Source organism: Hippichthys cyanospilos, chromosome 5 (genome assembly GCF_059441005.1).
Source record: "Hippichthys cyanospilos isolate Australia breed blue-spotted pipefish chromosome 5, RoL_Hcya_1.0, whole genome shotgun sequence".
NCBI lineage: Eukaryota > Metazoa > Chordata > Actinopteri > Syngnathiformes > Syngnathidae > Hippichthys > Hippichthys cyanospilos.
Genome location: NC_142373.1, coordinates 8249821 through 8265395, shown reverse-complemented (window position 1 = coordinate 8265395; position 15575 = coordinate 8249821). Strand labels below are relative to the sequence as shown.

The 15575-nt window shown below is 52.8% G+C and overlaps 1 protein-coding gene across 2 annotated transcripts; it reads right to left on the bottom strand.

Moving 5' to 3' along the window:
* Positions 1-956: 956 nt before the first annotated feature.
* mgat4a (alpha-1,3-mannosyl-glycoprotein 4-beta-N-acetylglucosaminyltransferase A) lies at positions 957-15539 on the bottom strand. 2 transcript variants are annotated; one of them, XM_088414776.1, is made up of 16 exons: positions 15052-15539; positions 10902-11069; positions 10501-10641; positions 8892-9025; positions 8762-8808; positions 7954-8067; positions 6999-7074; positions 6289-6403; positions 6065-6195; positions 5759-5866; positions 5616-5690; positions 5214-5332; positions 4600-4678; positions 4341-4401; positions 3686-3798; positions 957-3423 (listed from the first exon to the last, which is right to left on the bottom strand). In XM_088414776.1, the coding sequence occupies exons 1-16, from the start codon at positions 15143-15145 to the stop codon at positions 3400-3402; spliced, it is 1599 nt and encodes a 532-aa protein (XP_088270902.1). In that variant the 5' UTR covers positions 15146-15539; the 3' UTR covers positions 957-3399. The 2 variants fall into 2 exon arrangements, with proteins under 2 accessions (XP_088270902.1, XP_088270903.1); XM_088414777.1 differs by lacking the exon at positions 15052-15539 and having other exon boundaries at positions 10725-11050.
* Positions 15540-15575: the final 36 nt, after the last annotated feature.

Sequence of the window (15575 nt, the reverse complement as noted above, 5' to 3'; positions counted from 1 at the left end):
GGTATCGTTATAACGGACAGTCATTTTTTATGCTCTCACACCATTCTGTGGATTATCACATTCCTCTCATGATTATTCCGTGCGTCCATGAGAAGGTAAGTACATTTTGTATATAAGTTATCCGTTCGTGGTTTCGGATACATGTTTTACGTTTGCACTGCTTCACTTTGTGCATTAATGTCTAAGTTGTTATTTCATCAAAGTTTGGCGTAGTTGCTCAAGGCAAATATATCGTAATTTGCATATTTCACTTTTAGTATATTCACGTTAAAGTTTCACCCACCAAATGTGCGTATTTGTCGTCATATTTGCCGCGTGTGCCTATGTGATTCTTACTCCGTAAGGGAGTGACGTCACCGCCCACTCAACTCTATTCGGTTCCATTAACCCTTTCCTACCTAACGCACATTTTGAACGATTGGGTTGAATTCATTCTTCCTATCATTGTACGGTATGTTCGCCTGTTTTGTTAATGTTATTCTAATCTAATATAGGGTAATGTGATGTAACATATTGTAAAATGTTAGTTATGTTAGTTATCAATGCTTAGTGTTCTTTGCTGTCCTTTGCAGAGACCGCACACACAGCCATATACATACACATACACAAACTAAGCATTCATAAACCCAGATAAATAAATAGAACATTATATAGCAAATAAAGAGTGGCGTGAGAGTGTGCGTCGTCTTTACGTTCTGGCCGGACAAGCTGGTGAGATCGAGGATCCTTTGAATCAGTCAACATACAGTAGTCCTTTCAAGGTCACATGTTTGGGCGTTATTCCGACACCTCCAATACATAACAACGGGTCGCTCAAATGGGCATATTTTTAAGACAGGACGAGTTCGAGATCTGGTCTTTTAATGGAGTTTGAACGTTATTTATTTTTTCAGAGAAAGAACAGGGGTGATAAAGATGTCGCAAATATCGAAGGAAACAATGACGGCCACAGCAAGCAGTTTGTCTTCTCTTTTATTTCAAACATGATCATGGGAAAACAAATAGATGCCAAAATAAGAAAAAAAGAAAAGAAAATCAGCAGAGGCAGCCAAGAGGTAACGCGATGAAGGCACACAAAGCCATTGTTGTTTTTGTTGGGATTGGGCGCTAGGGGCCTGAAATCATTTTGGCTTTACTCTCAACACATTCACGCGGGAGTGACGTGTGTTTTTGCCATTGCGTGCCACCAATTAGCTTGGGCTTCGCGCCTAAACACAATCCACTAAGTGTTTAACAGAAGCTTCGGGGCATTTTGTTCTTCTACTAAAGGCAACGCATCTGTAATCCGGATCCAGACAAACAATCAAAAGGTTCATCAAGAAGCTAGCTCGGGCCAAACAAGAAAAACACAATCGTGCATATAAAGAGCACACTTACAGCTCTGTCCATTTTCACCAAAAGGCACTTTTGTTCCCCCCTTTACCAACGGCGAGTGACCACCAAACCAACTTGCAACTAACTAAAGCGAAAGAGATGCTCGTTGCTTTTTATATTAACATTTACAGCAAGTAAATGAACTCCACATTCTCCGTTCAACTCCTAAGACGACGAAAAGGTGCACTTAAAACGATCAGTAGTCGTGACATTCCGTTCGAAAACAAAACAGTGTTGCCAAATAGTCCTCTCAAATGACTTGGAAAAAAAAAGTCAACAAGGGTGCGACTTGGAAAAAAAAAGTCAACAAGGGTGCGACTTGGAAAAAAAAAGTCAACAAGGGTGCGACTTGGAAAAAAAAAGTGAACAAGGGTGCGACTTGGAAAAAAAAAGTGAACAAGGGTGCGACTTGGAAAAAAAAAGTGAACAAGGGTGCGACTTGGAAAAAAAAAGTGAACAAGGGTGCGACTTGGAAAAAAAAAGTGAACAAGGGTGCGACTTGGAAAAAAAAAGTGAACAAGGGTGCGACTTGGAAAAAAAAAGTGAACAAGGGTGCGATGGAGCGTTAGCGCCACACTTGAAGGTTTGCATTTTCCAATTTTAAAGAAAATGTCATCGTAAGAAATTGTAATTTCGGCGAGAATCCAAATTCAAGACTCAGCTTGCATCCCAAATCATTTTGACGGAATTTGCAGAATAAATCTACGGTCGCCAGGAATGCTGTTTTAAATGAACAACTTCAATTTAGAAAAAACGTGGATTGCAAATATAGGCCAGATCCCTACCGAATTTTGACATACCGTACCTCAATTTGTTACGTGGCCTATTTGTAGGTCGGCAAAATGACTCCGGTGACTTTATTCGCGTAACTTTAGGACTCGGCATTCCATCGCGGAAAAGGTCTTCGGTGTGGCCCCAATGAGCCCGGCAGAAGGAAAAGACAGCGAGCGGCTCGCGGTGGCGCGACAAAGAAAGGGTGCAAAGCAAGCACTTTAAGATGTCCTGTTTTACCACGTGACCTGCGGTCACAACAAACACTGGCCGCTATTTTCACAACAACAGCACGAGAACAATGAATACTACTACTCCACTGTATATCCAGCCGGCCGGCGAGAGACTCTCGGAACTCGGCGTAAGGCACGATTCTCTACGTTCGACGCGCAATCGGACGTCTTTCCTATCCTTCAGCTGCGTGAAAATAATCATCGTTCACGTCAAACGCGTCGCTATTGTATTGACGAACATGCGCGGCAGATGAGCGAAAACGTACAAAGAAGAGTTGCACGAGCACTAACGTGTCATCATAGGATAAAAATATATTTCACTTCTTGTACAAATTAAAAGATTTCTTTTCACATAAATTAATTTACCTTCATAAATCCTCGGATCTGGAATCCTTTGCAATATATTCCTTCAGAAAAAAACGGCATCCAGGCAATGTCTGATTGAAACATTTTGGCCGACTACGACCGACTACAGGCAGGATTTTCCTTCGACAAAAAAGTCACGGAGTATTTCGTGCGTTTGGGCTGGTGTTGGGTCTTTACGAGAGTATTTCCTCATTCGCGGGTCGGGGTTTAGATTCCCGCAGCGTCTCGGGGAACAGCTGGTGGCGCCGGTTCTAGAGTGCAGTACCACAGCGCGCCCAAGAGTGGCAGCATTGAGTTGAACGGGAGCGCTTTGGCGGCGTGGACTCAATTGGCTAGGAGACCCACGTCATCGTTTCTCTGGTGGTGGCGATTTCTCTGGTCGCCGTGATTTCTCTCCGCCTCCTTCATCGGAGGGGTTCCAAAACCGAATCCGTCACCTAGCGCGGCGTGGCCGACTTGCCGTTTGGCGGCCGTCTTCGCATTCTCACAATCGAAGTAAGAAAGAGCGTGAGGGACGCCAAATTGAAAAAAAAAAAGGGGGGTGGGGGGTGAGCTCGAGAAAGAACGATGAAGAAACGATCCGAGCGGCGCTCGGAGGCGAGCGCTCGGCAAGGTTTTCATCTCCCGAGGGCGAGGCCGAGCGCGAGGCAGCCCGCTACGCTACCCTCTTGATATGGATCTGCCGAGAAAAGGAGCAAAGACGGAGGATGCTGTCGGATGCGGCCAAGGGCCACTGGTGACGCGCGCGGCTGCCTCATTCCGCGATTGGAGGACGTTTCACGTCCCGCCCGTTTCCATTCTCATCCAAAAGACTTCATGTAATAATAGCAGAATCAATTCGATTACAATGACATCAAGTGAAGGTTGACCTTTCAAGAATTTGGAAATTTTGTGTCCTCCGATTTCGGAAATCAGCCCGCTCCGTTGCCGGATGCACTTACTTCACTGAGAATAGCCCAAACGGAGGAATTTTTCACAACGGACAGACGCAAGGCCAGGACGGGATTGAAGGACGGATCGACGGCTCCCTCGGCCACACCCTTTTCAAATTGACCTGCGCGGTCCAACGCAAAGCGCGCGTGGAAGAATCAGTCACAGGTCAACGGCTCATGTTTCTCACCGTCGACGCCAACATGCAGTCGCCGGATAAAATGAACTGGGATAGAGATTGTCAGACGGCTTGCTCTTCCCGCGCGCCGTCGTCCACGCGGCCCCGTACAAAATCATACGATCAAATTCAATCTTGCAACACATTGTAAAAATAACGACGACGGGAGCGAAGCAAATGGAACACATCTGTTCCGGGAAACCTTCCTTAACTCGCCAATCGCATTTAGCAAATCTTACACGTGGTCCCTTTAGGGCCACGCGGAAACGTTTGCGTCGACGCCGGCGTGAAGTCAATCCTTTTTAATTTTCCCGCCTACGGATGGAGCCTTTGCTCTCAAGTCAGATAAAATCAGCGGCCGGCGGCAGGGGCTTCCGCTTCCGCCGGCTCGCGTGCTCATTTCGAATTCGTAGCCCGGATGGATACTTTACGGTGCGCGATCGATTGTCGTCCGAGGCTCGCGTTTACGCGCGCGCGGGAATACTCACCGATCCTGTAGAAGCGGTCTTCGGTCCGTTTGTACTTCTCTTTGGTCTGCGTTCCGGGTTCCTGGCAAAAGGCAAAGGAAGGTTTAGCCAAAGCGAGCGTTAGCAATTTGTCATTCCGGCCAAAGGCGCGCGCGCGCGCGCGCGAGCGGCGAGAGCCGCCGCGCTCCCATTGCGCTTTTTACAATCCATACGCTGAAAGGGTGTCACGTAATGATGGCCGCAAACGGGCGCCGCTGCGCGCGACTGAGTGTTTCCTTACAGAGACGGGCAGTATTTCCACGGTGGTGTTATGCATCTCGTCCCTCGGGTGTTCCTGGTTACCGCTGCGAAACAGGAACCTGCCGACAAAAGCGCATGAATACATTTTAGATGGAGAGCGATCGCGGCGTGACTTTAGGAAAGGAATCAAATGAGGGCCGACATCATCCAACCCCATTGAACCAAACGAGACTACTTGAACATGAACTCTTATAATTCTCGTCTTTCAAAACGGCAGTAAAAACGGTCGATTAAAACATTCGTATTCTTAGTTTTTTATGGAGGGTAGCTGACACCCTTGACTAATATGAAGCCCATTGAGCACTGCAGTGATAACTGTGACCATCGGACGGCAGTGTTTCCACACATGCAACATAGCTATTACCTGCATGCGGTTGAAAATAAGGAACGGAAATCAATCTTTCATATGATAACACCCGTGTTTACATAGACGTAGCACCCGCGATTCTGTCAGCCTTGAAAGAGGAGTCAAAATGCTCTTTATACCAGGCGCCCTTTTCCCATAACCCGACTGTCATCGCTGACGTGACGCCAAGCAGCGTTACCCCCCCCCCAAAGAGCGGGGGGCATTGAGCGATAAGCGCCCCTTCCTACCGTTCTATGCTGATGGGCCGGTCGAATTTAAAGAGGATGTAGTCTCCCGCGCTGGGCGTGGTGGCCCAGAAGAAATCCTCCCCGAGGTACGTCTTCTCCAGCGTGTGGCCCTGATAAACCTGACGGGAGCAGCAAAACACCAGGAAGGAGCCTTTCGCGTGCGCTCATCCTGATGACCGGCTAATACAGTTTGTCTATTTCAATCATTTCCTTGTTATCGTCGCTCCTTCTTAATATGTATGCCAGAGTTTTGTTTTCTGGACCAACGTTGCCCAATACCAACCACAAGAGGGGTGTCACCTTTTCACTACCGTACTATACCACCGTGCGACCGAGAGAGAAGTTTCAAAAAGGCGCAGGCGGGACCGGGCCCGGAAAAGAAAAGCTCGGAAGCGTGCCCACCTTCATGGACGTGGAAACCTCAGCGGGAGGGTTGACATGTATCTTGTGGAGAAGCGGCTTCAGGAAGTCCTTGTCCTGCGGGCGCAGACGCATGCCGAAACGAGCGGCCGGCGAGCCCGCGCGCGGGCGGGCGCGGCACTCACGGTCAGCTTTTGGATCTTTCCGGCCAGAGACGAATGCAGCCCCACGTGTTGAAACAAGGAGGGGCGGAAGCGCACGCGGAGGCCCGACTTCTGGCGCTCGCAGTGTTTCTGGAAAACAGGCAAAATATGCACGCGTATTCAAATGTCCTCAACATTTTCGTCTCAGATGAAAACACTAAACATCGACGCGGACTTCCTATCGTTCTATGAAAGCTGGCTTATTTGTCACGCGTACACGGGCGCACGCCTAACCGTGAGGTGGACACCTTGACCTGAGGCCTTTTTCACTGAGCGTGCGGCGCATACCCCGTCTTTCTCAGGATTGCACACTTTAACCCAGAGAATGTGGTCCAGCAGCCAGTCGATGGGCTTCTCCTTGTAGAACATGAAGATGAACTCCACGATGAGATTCAGGTCCGGCGCCTTGAACATCTTCCCTGCGAGATCAGAGAACAAAGCCGCAGTGACGGCCGCGCCCGCGCCCGCGCCCGCGCCCGCGCCCGTCCGGGGGGTTTTCGAGCGGACCGTACCGATGAAGCCCAGCTGAGAAAACTCCAGGATCATCCAGTCCTCGGACGAGAGCTGCAGGGCAAAGTTCTTCATGGTGGCAAAGTAGTTGGGCTTGGCCACGATGTCGTCCTCCAACTGAGGGGCACAGCGTCATAAAGCACCGGGGAGGGAGGGAGGGAGGGTCGGGGCACAGCGTTATAAAGCACCGGGGAGGGAGGGAGGGTCGGGGCGTGCGAGGGCCGCCATCCGGCCACGGACCCAAGAAAACGCAGCGGCAAACTAAAGCGGATGCAAATACCTCTTCCCTTCAGGTGACAGCAGAAAATGAAAATGACACACCGCATGCATTAGACCAGATCAGTTCCTTTTTGGACAAAGACAACTTCTCGCACTCCCCCCGCTCACCGTACTAAAATTGTATCCCGCGAGATATGCTAACTTTCAAAAACCACTAACTACTTTTGACAACGTTGATACAGGTTAGTCTGAACCTGAAAAAAAAAAAAAAAAAGATGCCATTCCTTATTTTACTGCAATTGCACTTCACGTTGCCAAAAGAAAGCCGATTCCCCGGGGTCATCCGAGTGATGGGGGTCCTTGGAAAATGGGCTTTCTTAAAAAAAAAACAAAAAAATGCCAGGCGGGCGCGCCAGGAATCCTTTAGCCGAGAGCGAAAGAGGAAAGAGACGGCGCGGTCAAAAGCGCCCTTTGCCATCATTTTAGGCCTTACCTGAACGTAATAAACGCCTTTGCTCATCGCGTACATCATGAGGAAGGAATAATCCAGGTTTTGCTTTGTCCGCCACCTAACCACACAGACACAAAACATCCTTAGCTTCTAATTGTCTCATTTAAGGGCGCTGAGGCGAAGGGGGCAAACTCCGGTCCCGGAGAGCCTGCGCGTTTCCCGGTTTTCAAGCTTGAACACGATCCCCATCATTCGAACCGGGTGTGTCGGGGAGAGAAAAAGGCAGGATAGCGGCCCCCGAGGAACGGACTTCCACACCTACGCTCTTAGGCTGTATTCGGAGAAGGGCGCTTTGTCGTCGCTGCCGCTTGGCGACCCAGGAGCCTACCAGGCCCAATTAGCGTTTCTCCCCGAGTGACACGCAAGACATCGTTGGCTTCTACTTTGTGTCATTTGAGAGCTCTAAGGCACAGGTGTCAAACTGGAGCGACTCTGGAGGGCCGGCATCCTGCATGTTTTCAAACCTCCCCTCCCTCGACACACCCGAAATGGGGCGCGAGATACCGGCCCTCCAGGACTTGGGAGTATATCGGAGCAGGCGGACGCAGCACGCACACGAGTCGGAAGGGCGCGGACACGCCTCGCGAGACACGCGGCTCGTGTTACCAAGAGGGCGGGCGACCGGAACGGAAAGATCCCGGTCGCGGGAGGCGACCGCGCCCCCGATCCGACCGGGACAAACGCTGGGAGAATGGCAGTGGCCGGCTCGCTCACTCCCCCCATCTGACTTATCCTTCCGGCTGTGTAGTCGCGGCCATCGATTCGGTCTTCTCGCTTTGCCTAGTTTCCGGCTCGACCGTTAGCTCTTTAACCTGCTCTGCCCAAGCTCGAAAATAGTCCGAATCGTTCGAATCCCTCATCCTCGCTTTGCCTGATTGGGAAAAGCTCGCCAAAACAAAAAGGAAGGCGCCACCCGCCAATTCTGGCCAAGTCCTACCGCACTCTGTCCTTGGAGTCTCCAAACGTCTCCTTAAGGTTGTCCAGGTCTGGGTAGAAGGCGGCGGGGGGCGAGATGACCTCCAGCAAACCGGAATTCAGCTCCGTCGAGAACCTGAAGGAAAAAGGCAAACGGGTGACGTCGGCGAGCGCTCCCGTTTAGGGATGGGCGCCAATATTTAAGGACGGGACCAGATGAGCGCGCCGGGTACCGGAGCCATTATCTTTGGGCTGCCGCTTTTATGCTTTTATGTTGAAAAGCTTTGCGGCCGGCGGCGTTCCGCGACCGGAGTCAAGTGACTCTTTCCGCCGCTAAATCAAACATTTTGGACTCGGGGGCCCCTTTACGGAAAGCGAATTTTCCGAGGAGTACAATTGAGCCAAACATAAAGTTTACTTGTTACAGCGGTATTACTACGGCCCGGAGGAAACGCTTATGACGTCGCCAACGCGGAAAGCTCATCCGTTTGACCGCTTTACTCATTGCCGTCTCTCGCATATATATACACGCACACGACGGCAGACTCGGCGAAACGCGGGCGCTTGGGGCGTTTCCGGTAAAACGAACCGGAACAGCGTCGTGAGGAAAAGGAGTAACGCATTCAACTTTCCGCTGACCGCTCGCAGCGTGGGCAATCTGAAACGCGCAAGTCCATAACTTGCAGGACGTGGAAAAAACAAACTGAATTTGACCCCAAAACGGAGGGTGCGTCGAAATTGGGGGAATTACGGCGAGTGGAAACGCGTTATTTGGTCTCCTGTATCTGGTCCCATCCTAAGCGGTCTGGCCGCCGGGCGGGCGCCCTTACTCCTTTTGCAGGTCAGACACCACGCCGTGGACGTACTCCAGGTCGGTCTGCGGGAGAGAGAAAGCGCTTTGAGCGCAGCGTCGCCAAGCCTTCGGCGCGCGAAGGGGCGGGCGGGCGGGCGGGCGCTCACCTCCCCGACGAAGATGATCAGCACGCAGTCCAGTTTCTCCTCCGGAGACAATTTGTCGATGAGCGAATGCAACGTCTCCGCCAGATAGGACTTCACCTTCCGCTTCACCGTGGGGATCCCCATCACCATGGTAACTGGGCAGAGGCGCGCCGGGGCGGGAGCGCGTCAGTTCTCGTCAAAAGCAAACTGTCCTCGGCTGAAATTCCGGAAACCCCCCGTGAAAAAGCGGGCGCCTGACGGCAATCTTTTCATCGCTATTGGAAAAGACGGGCGTTCTCGCCCGCGGCACCGAAGGCGTTGAAGAAGCGGCGGACGCGACGATCCGCCCCATTCGTCCGCGAGCTTCCGCTATTCGCCCCGAGGCCGAACGGCCAGAACGTCGCTCGTACGGTGAACTTTTCCTCCTCGTCCGTGAATCAAGGGAGCGCGCTGTCATCGGGCCGTCTGGAAAATGCTTTTAAAACACTCGGCCGTTCTACGAAAATAAAACAAGCGCGAGTGACGGGCCGCTTTGGTGTGCCTTGTTCCTTTACGTTGGCCCGGAAAGTCCGGCGGGCTCGGAGCGTAGCTAGCGCTCAAGTCGCTTGACATATTTGGCCGGTTCGGCGGTGACACACCTGTCTGCAATCGATTTGGTAACGAGAGCTGAAACCGAAGACGACGCCGGATTTCGCGCCGGCACGCTCGTCGACTCGGCCCGCGCGCTCATCTTCGCGTTCACTCGTGACTCCGGGCCCAAAGACGAACCGCAAACCCACGCGGAAGAGATGGAACACTCGTCCGTGTGTTACGGCGCCGCTGCCGAGGCTCGGGGTGCGCAAGCGGCCGAAAGCGAGCCCAAAGGAGCCCAAAGGAGCCGGCAATCTGCGCGGCGTGGAGAATCTGTCCGACGTTTGCTTTGTGTTTCTCACAGGCATCGCCGCGCTGGATGGCGACGCCCACCAGCGTTTGTTAACAAAAAAAGTGGGTCGAAGATGAAAGGAGTGCGTGGGAAAAGCGCGTGACATCACGCGGGAGACGGGGATGAGCCATCAGGCCCCCGGCCTGGCACCCTTCATCCAATCTTTTCAGGAGTCTAGTTGGGCTGCATCCAGACAAGCGTTCCCATTCCGCACAAGACAGATTGACTTTTTACGCTCGACAGGAAATACGGCAGCCGTATCTCAAACCCGGAGGAACTAAGCGAAAGCGCCGCCTGTCTTTAACTTGGTTTTTTGCCATCCTTGCCAACGCGCGGCAAAAGCGGCATTGGAATGTTCCTCTGTTAAGCGGCGCTCTCGCGCCGACGAACCCTTTTTTTACGGCGGGTAGCCGACGGCCTCGGCTGGCGCTCGTCCAAGGCGGAGCCGGCTGAGCGCCGCGGTGATAAGCGTGACCGTCGGATGGCGGATGGTGTTTCCGCGCATGCAACGTAGCTATTGCCGTTGGAAGCGAGGAAGGAAAATCGATCCCTGGCGCCTTAGCGGCCACGTTCCGGCCGGGTTTGCGCTTGGCGCGTCCGCATGGAAACGCCGGCACTTCAGCAGGCGCGCGGGAGCTCCGAGCCTCTTTTTCCCAAGGGCCCGCGTTTCGTCGGAAGGTGCCGGAACGGAGGAAAGGGCGTCCTCACCTCCGGTGCGGCCCAGGCCCACTTGGACGGCGGGGCTCAAGCTGCCCTCGTTGCTGAGCAGGTGAGGCAGGTGGTGGTAAATGTTTGGCACGTGAAGACTTTTCCTGTTGGCCAGCTCCTTCAAAAGCTTCTGGGAGTCGGCTAAACGCGCAGGAACGGCAAATATTAGACAGACGACCGCGCTCCGACCCCTCATCTTCATTTTTCAGCTGCCGTTAACGGACAAGGACACCGACGAGACCGCTGGTTGAAAAGCCCCATCTTGAAGCACTCGGGGTCCTTTTCTTCCACGGGGCGTGCTCGGCGGTCACCGTTTCCAGCGAAATCTCAGCTCCCGAGCGTCTCGGCCGCCGCCTTTGACGTCAAGATCAAAAGACGGGGCGGAAGAGCAGACTTCTTACCCGAAAAAGCGCCCGGCGCGTCTTTGCTGTCGTTGGCTCGGGCGACGGCGCGCCGGAACTGCTCCAGGATGTCGTTGAGGTCCGACGAGCGCCGGAGCGTCCGGTGCTCGGCGGCGCGGAGGCGCTCTTTCAAGGCGTGGAACTCCCGCTGGTACGCCAGCAGTTTCTCTGCCGTCGGAAAAACAAAGCGGCCCGTCAGCGCCAGATACGGCCCCGGATAGAAACCTCGACTTGGGCCGGCCGCTCCCGTGCACCCCGTGATAAATTGCGTACAAAAGTGCTTGGCGGTGACTGGAGAGAAAAAGAAAAACCTTGCGAAGGGGCTCAAATCACAAGAATTGACCCCGGGGCCGTCCGTCAAACCCGCTGTAGCTTTTTAAGTTTTTGAAATTTATAACCATTTCATTTATTCCTTTTTCAGGAAAAAAAAACATTCTAAATCTTACGCAGTGTCCCTTTAAGGCTAGCGGATGGTCATTTTGTTTTGCGTTTCAACGGCGGAAGGTCCAAAGGGCAGCACGCCTTCCAACTCAAACGTGACAACTTTACGGCCTTTTCCGTTGGAGTTATCGGTCATTTGTATTTATTATGCAGTAACGGTATCGGCGCTCTCAATTTTGTCTCACTGTATACTGGCCGCGTTCTAGGCATTCTCTCCTCTTTTGACATTCACGCTCCCAAAAGTCTCAGGAGCCGCCGACCGCTTCGCAGCTCAAACTAAAATAAATCAAACAAGTCAAGGGCAAGCACAATAAAGCCATTGAGGAAGCAAAACAAAGCCAAACCGCGCCGTTGCTCCTTCAATGCCATCATTGAGTCCAAGTCTCACAAGATTTCTTCATGTCACATGATTATTTGACTCTGGCCGTCCCGATTTCCTTCTTTTTTTTTTTATGCGAGCAAACGCACACCCGCAGATCTTGGGACACATATACTGAAGAAAGACTCTTTTTTTTCTTCCTTTTTTCACGGCCGAGACCAATCATTTGTAGTCAAGGAAGATGCTAACTGATTTTTGGAACGCACTCATTGCAAGTAAAAGAAAATGACTTTTTTTTTTTCTTCCTCAAATTCATCTTCCGCATTTCCCTCATGTTTTTGTCGTTTTAATAAATGCTATGACATACACACATTTTTGTTGAGGGGGCTCCCGGGGTCATCAGCCCGTCAAATATGAAGATTGAAGTAAACTGCTTCAGATAAAAGATAAATACACCGGCGCTCCACGGTGGCGACAAACGCGCGTGCGTTTCAAAATGGCTTCAAATGGAAAAACCGATTCCGATCGGATCGGCCAGTAGAAACCCGGCAAGCGTGGAAAGGCAATCTTGATCCTCGGATTGGGCGCGGGTCGGCCACACGTACGCAAAACGGGTGCGACCGGCGAGAGTAAGAGGCCTGCGGCGCCGTTTCCACGGCGCGGCCGCCGCGATGCGGCATTCCGACGGCGGATTCCTCCAAACTGATCCTTTGTGCCAAAAAGTCAAAAAGGCGATCAAGCGAGTGGAACCGCAAATTCAGGTTATGTTAGCGCTGCCGCAACGTTAACAGCCCCCCCCACACACACACACACACACTTGTTAGACCGTCCAAAAACTGGATTTGCACCCCATCGTCAAGTCTTTCCGGTTCGCCGGCCGGACGAAGAGCGGAAGGTTGGGGTCCCCGCGGCATTCTTGGTTTTTGCCGGCCGGGCCGTCCATCCTTCCGGGCAGTCATGAACCATTCTCATCCATCCGCATATTCATCCATCCCCATATCGGCCACATTCATCTAGCCGTCCGTATTGGAGCCATTTGCATCCATGGTTTCATGAACCCTCTTGGCCGTTTATCCTCACCATGGTGGCGGCGGTCAAATACATGCAGAGGATTTATATTATGGAACAAATCAAAGCTACATTTTGGTTGGGTGCATTGTTTCGACTAAAGCGAATACCGCCCTGAACGCCCGGACGACTAACTGAAAAATAAAAATCCCAAAATGGATTTTCCGGGCCGTAGCGCCCAGTCCTAATACAAAACAATCCCCCACCCCAACATACGCGCACAAAAACAAAAGGATTGTTTTGGGGGGTTTCTGTGAGTGCGATTTTTTTTTAATTTTCGGGGGGGGGTTTGGTTGAAATAAAACAAATATTGAATCAAACCGTTGGGTTCAAAGCGTTTTAGAAGCAAAGCTGCGAAAGGCTGAAAAAGGCGTCAAATTGCCCTCTCGGTTAAGATGAGCAAATTCAAGCGAGCCGACGTCGGCTCGCCCGATCGAGTGGGCCGCAATCGGACAGGAAGCGGCCACGGAAGCTCCTTCCCGCGCCGGCCCAAAGCGCCGAGCGGATTTCCCGGGCCTCCCTCGCCTCGGGCGTATTTCACGTCCTCGGGCCTACGGCGAGTAGAGCACAACTTCCGGCTGGTAAAAGCGGGGAGGCCGCTTCTCCGCCCAGACGGAAAGAAAGGAGGCCTTTGACTGCGCCCGCGCAAGTAAGGCCCACAGGACGTTGCCGCCGCTAGAATCACTTGACAGCGCAAAATGCCCCGGAGCGGCGAGCCGGGCGGAACGCACGCCGCTCGGCCTGTCAGCCCCCCCTTCCCCCCCCCGTCCGCTTCCTCGCCTTCCTTCCCTCCGTCGGGCCGCACGCAACGCGCGACGACGCGGCGCGAGCGAGAAAAGCCCCGTCGAATGGCACGGCTTTGCGATCGGCGTGGGCTATTTTGGTCCCGTTGTATGGGAACCGCCGGGACTCGGGAAGAAAAGCGGCGGCGGCTCGCGGAGGAAGCGCCGTTTGCAAAGAGGAAGAGCATTTAACGAGCGCCACGAAACTTCAACTCTCCGCCTCCAACGGAGGTAACCGAGTACAAGCGCTAAGTCCGCGCATTTTTCACCAGCCTTATCGGCCTTATCGTCATCACCCACTTGGGCTGAATTTGAAAGGCTCATAACAACTACCAATATCAATATAGCTTCACTTGCACTCCCTCAAAACGTTCATACTTATGTATGTATACGTATCCCAAGGCCGCTTTGCAAAATTTTCACCTTGAGGAAAAAAAGATCGGCGGTTATGTTACGCGTTGCGTGAAATAAAACGCTTCCCTGCAGCTAAACAAAAGCTTTCCAGTTAGTTCAGTTAGGTAGAACGGTTAGGTCGTGGATCGAAACCGCGAGTCCCACAATGCATAGCAAGAACTTTGCAATATGGAAGTCAGGCTAAGCCACTCAATGAAGTCACTGAATAGATGACAGACGCCTATGTTGGTCGCTACACACTACACACACAAACGTTTGTATTGCACTACACAGGACAGGAGCTCCCTACCCACACGGGGGAAAAAATGCGTTTAGAATTCAAGACAGAGAAAAATTCCCTTCAGTTCTCGTTTACCATCTACATAACTCATGGCGTGTTCTGACTACAAATGCGTGGGTTGACGTCGACAGGTGCGGCTGCAAAGTCACACGCTGCAATTCTTTGGACTTCCTCTTCCAAAGACTTTGATAGGAATCGCAGCCTGCCCGGCCTTGGAATTTGCCTTATCTGCAGATAAGAAGTTAGCGGGCCCCAACGCGGGAAAGCCCGGGCCTCGCTTGACAGCGCCCATAAGAAGTCCGCGGCAGGACTTTTTACCAAGACGGAAACTTTCAATCGACGTCCCCGGCCGGCCACGCAAGCGAGCGCCTCGTTAGGATCTCAAAGGTCCGAGACGCGTGTTTCTTCCCCTAAAACGAAGGCCGAAGGTAGCGGAGTCATATAACCCGGCGGTTCTCAAAGTGGGGTCTGCGGACCCCCGGGGGTCCTGAAACCGTTTGGCTGATGAATAAAACACGCACACACATGTACACGCGCGTGTATACAGAAAATGTGACCGAGTAGAGCTATTTGTATGAATGCTATCGGTGCCGACAAATGGAGCAAACGCTGTATCCTTTAGTTGAATGAACGATGTCGGCCCTTTCGAAGACGAGGACGGCAATTGGCAAAGTAAGGTGCATCCCTTCGAGCCTGTCGGCAGGCCTCGGCTCGGGCCGGCCCGACTCGACTCGACTCGACTCGGCTCGGCTCGGCGCGGCCCGGCCCGGCCCGGCCCGGCCCGACCCGACTCGGCTCGGCCCGACCCGACCCGGCCCGGCCCACAGCCGGCGAAAGCCTACTCACCCTTGCCACTGTGCCAGGCGGCGTACCAGGACAAGCTGAGGAAAGACGTGAAGAAGAGGGCGGCGGTGGCCACAGTTGCATTTCTGAGCCTCATCTCATTTCAAGCGTCGCCGTCGTCCCGCCCGCGCGCCCGCCAGCCCGCGCGCCTCCGACGGGGCTGTGCGATCCTGCCCTGGGCGTCCCGCTCGCTTTACATGACGCCTTTCGGGGCGTTAGCTCCCCGCTCGCTCCATTCGTTCCACGCCGCCCCGCGCGGGTGCGAAGAGGAAGAAGCGTCAAGATGGAAGACGACGACGTCCGCTCGGCGGCTCAACAGATGAGACGGCCGATTTGGCAGGCTTCCTTCGCCGAAACGCCAATCCGCGATTGCTGCTTGCGAAAACCGCTAGTCCCACATGAGCGCTGCACGCGTTTTCTTTTTTGTTTTTTTTCTTTGCCAACGCCTACGTCAACTGTTTGTCTCTGCCGGTTTAGTTGGCCTACTTGTCGTGTGCGCGCACGCTTCCGTTATTCCCCTTCGAAGT

Coding starts and splice junctions, on each gene's coding strand:
- mgat4a (XM_088414776.1), bottom strand. CDS start 15,145: ATGAGGCTCAGAAATGCAACTGTGGCCACCGCCGCCCTCTTCTTCACG. Junction 6,196..6,288: donor TTCTCAGCTGGGCTTCATCG/GTACGGTCCGCT, acceptor CTGATCTCGCAG/GGAAGATGTTCAAGGCGCCG. Junction 4,679..5,213: donor CGGCCCATCAGCATAGAACG/GTAGGAAGGGGC, acceptor TTTTGTCGGCAG/GTTCCTGTTTCGCAGCGGTA.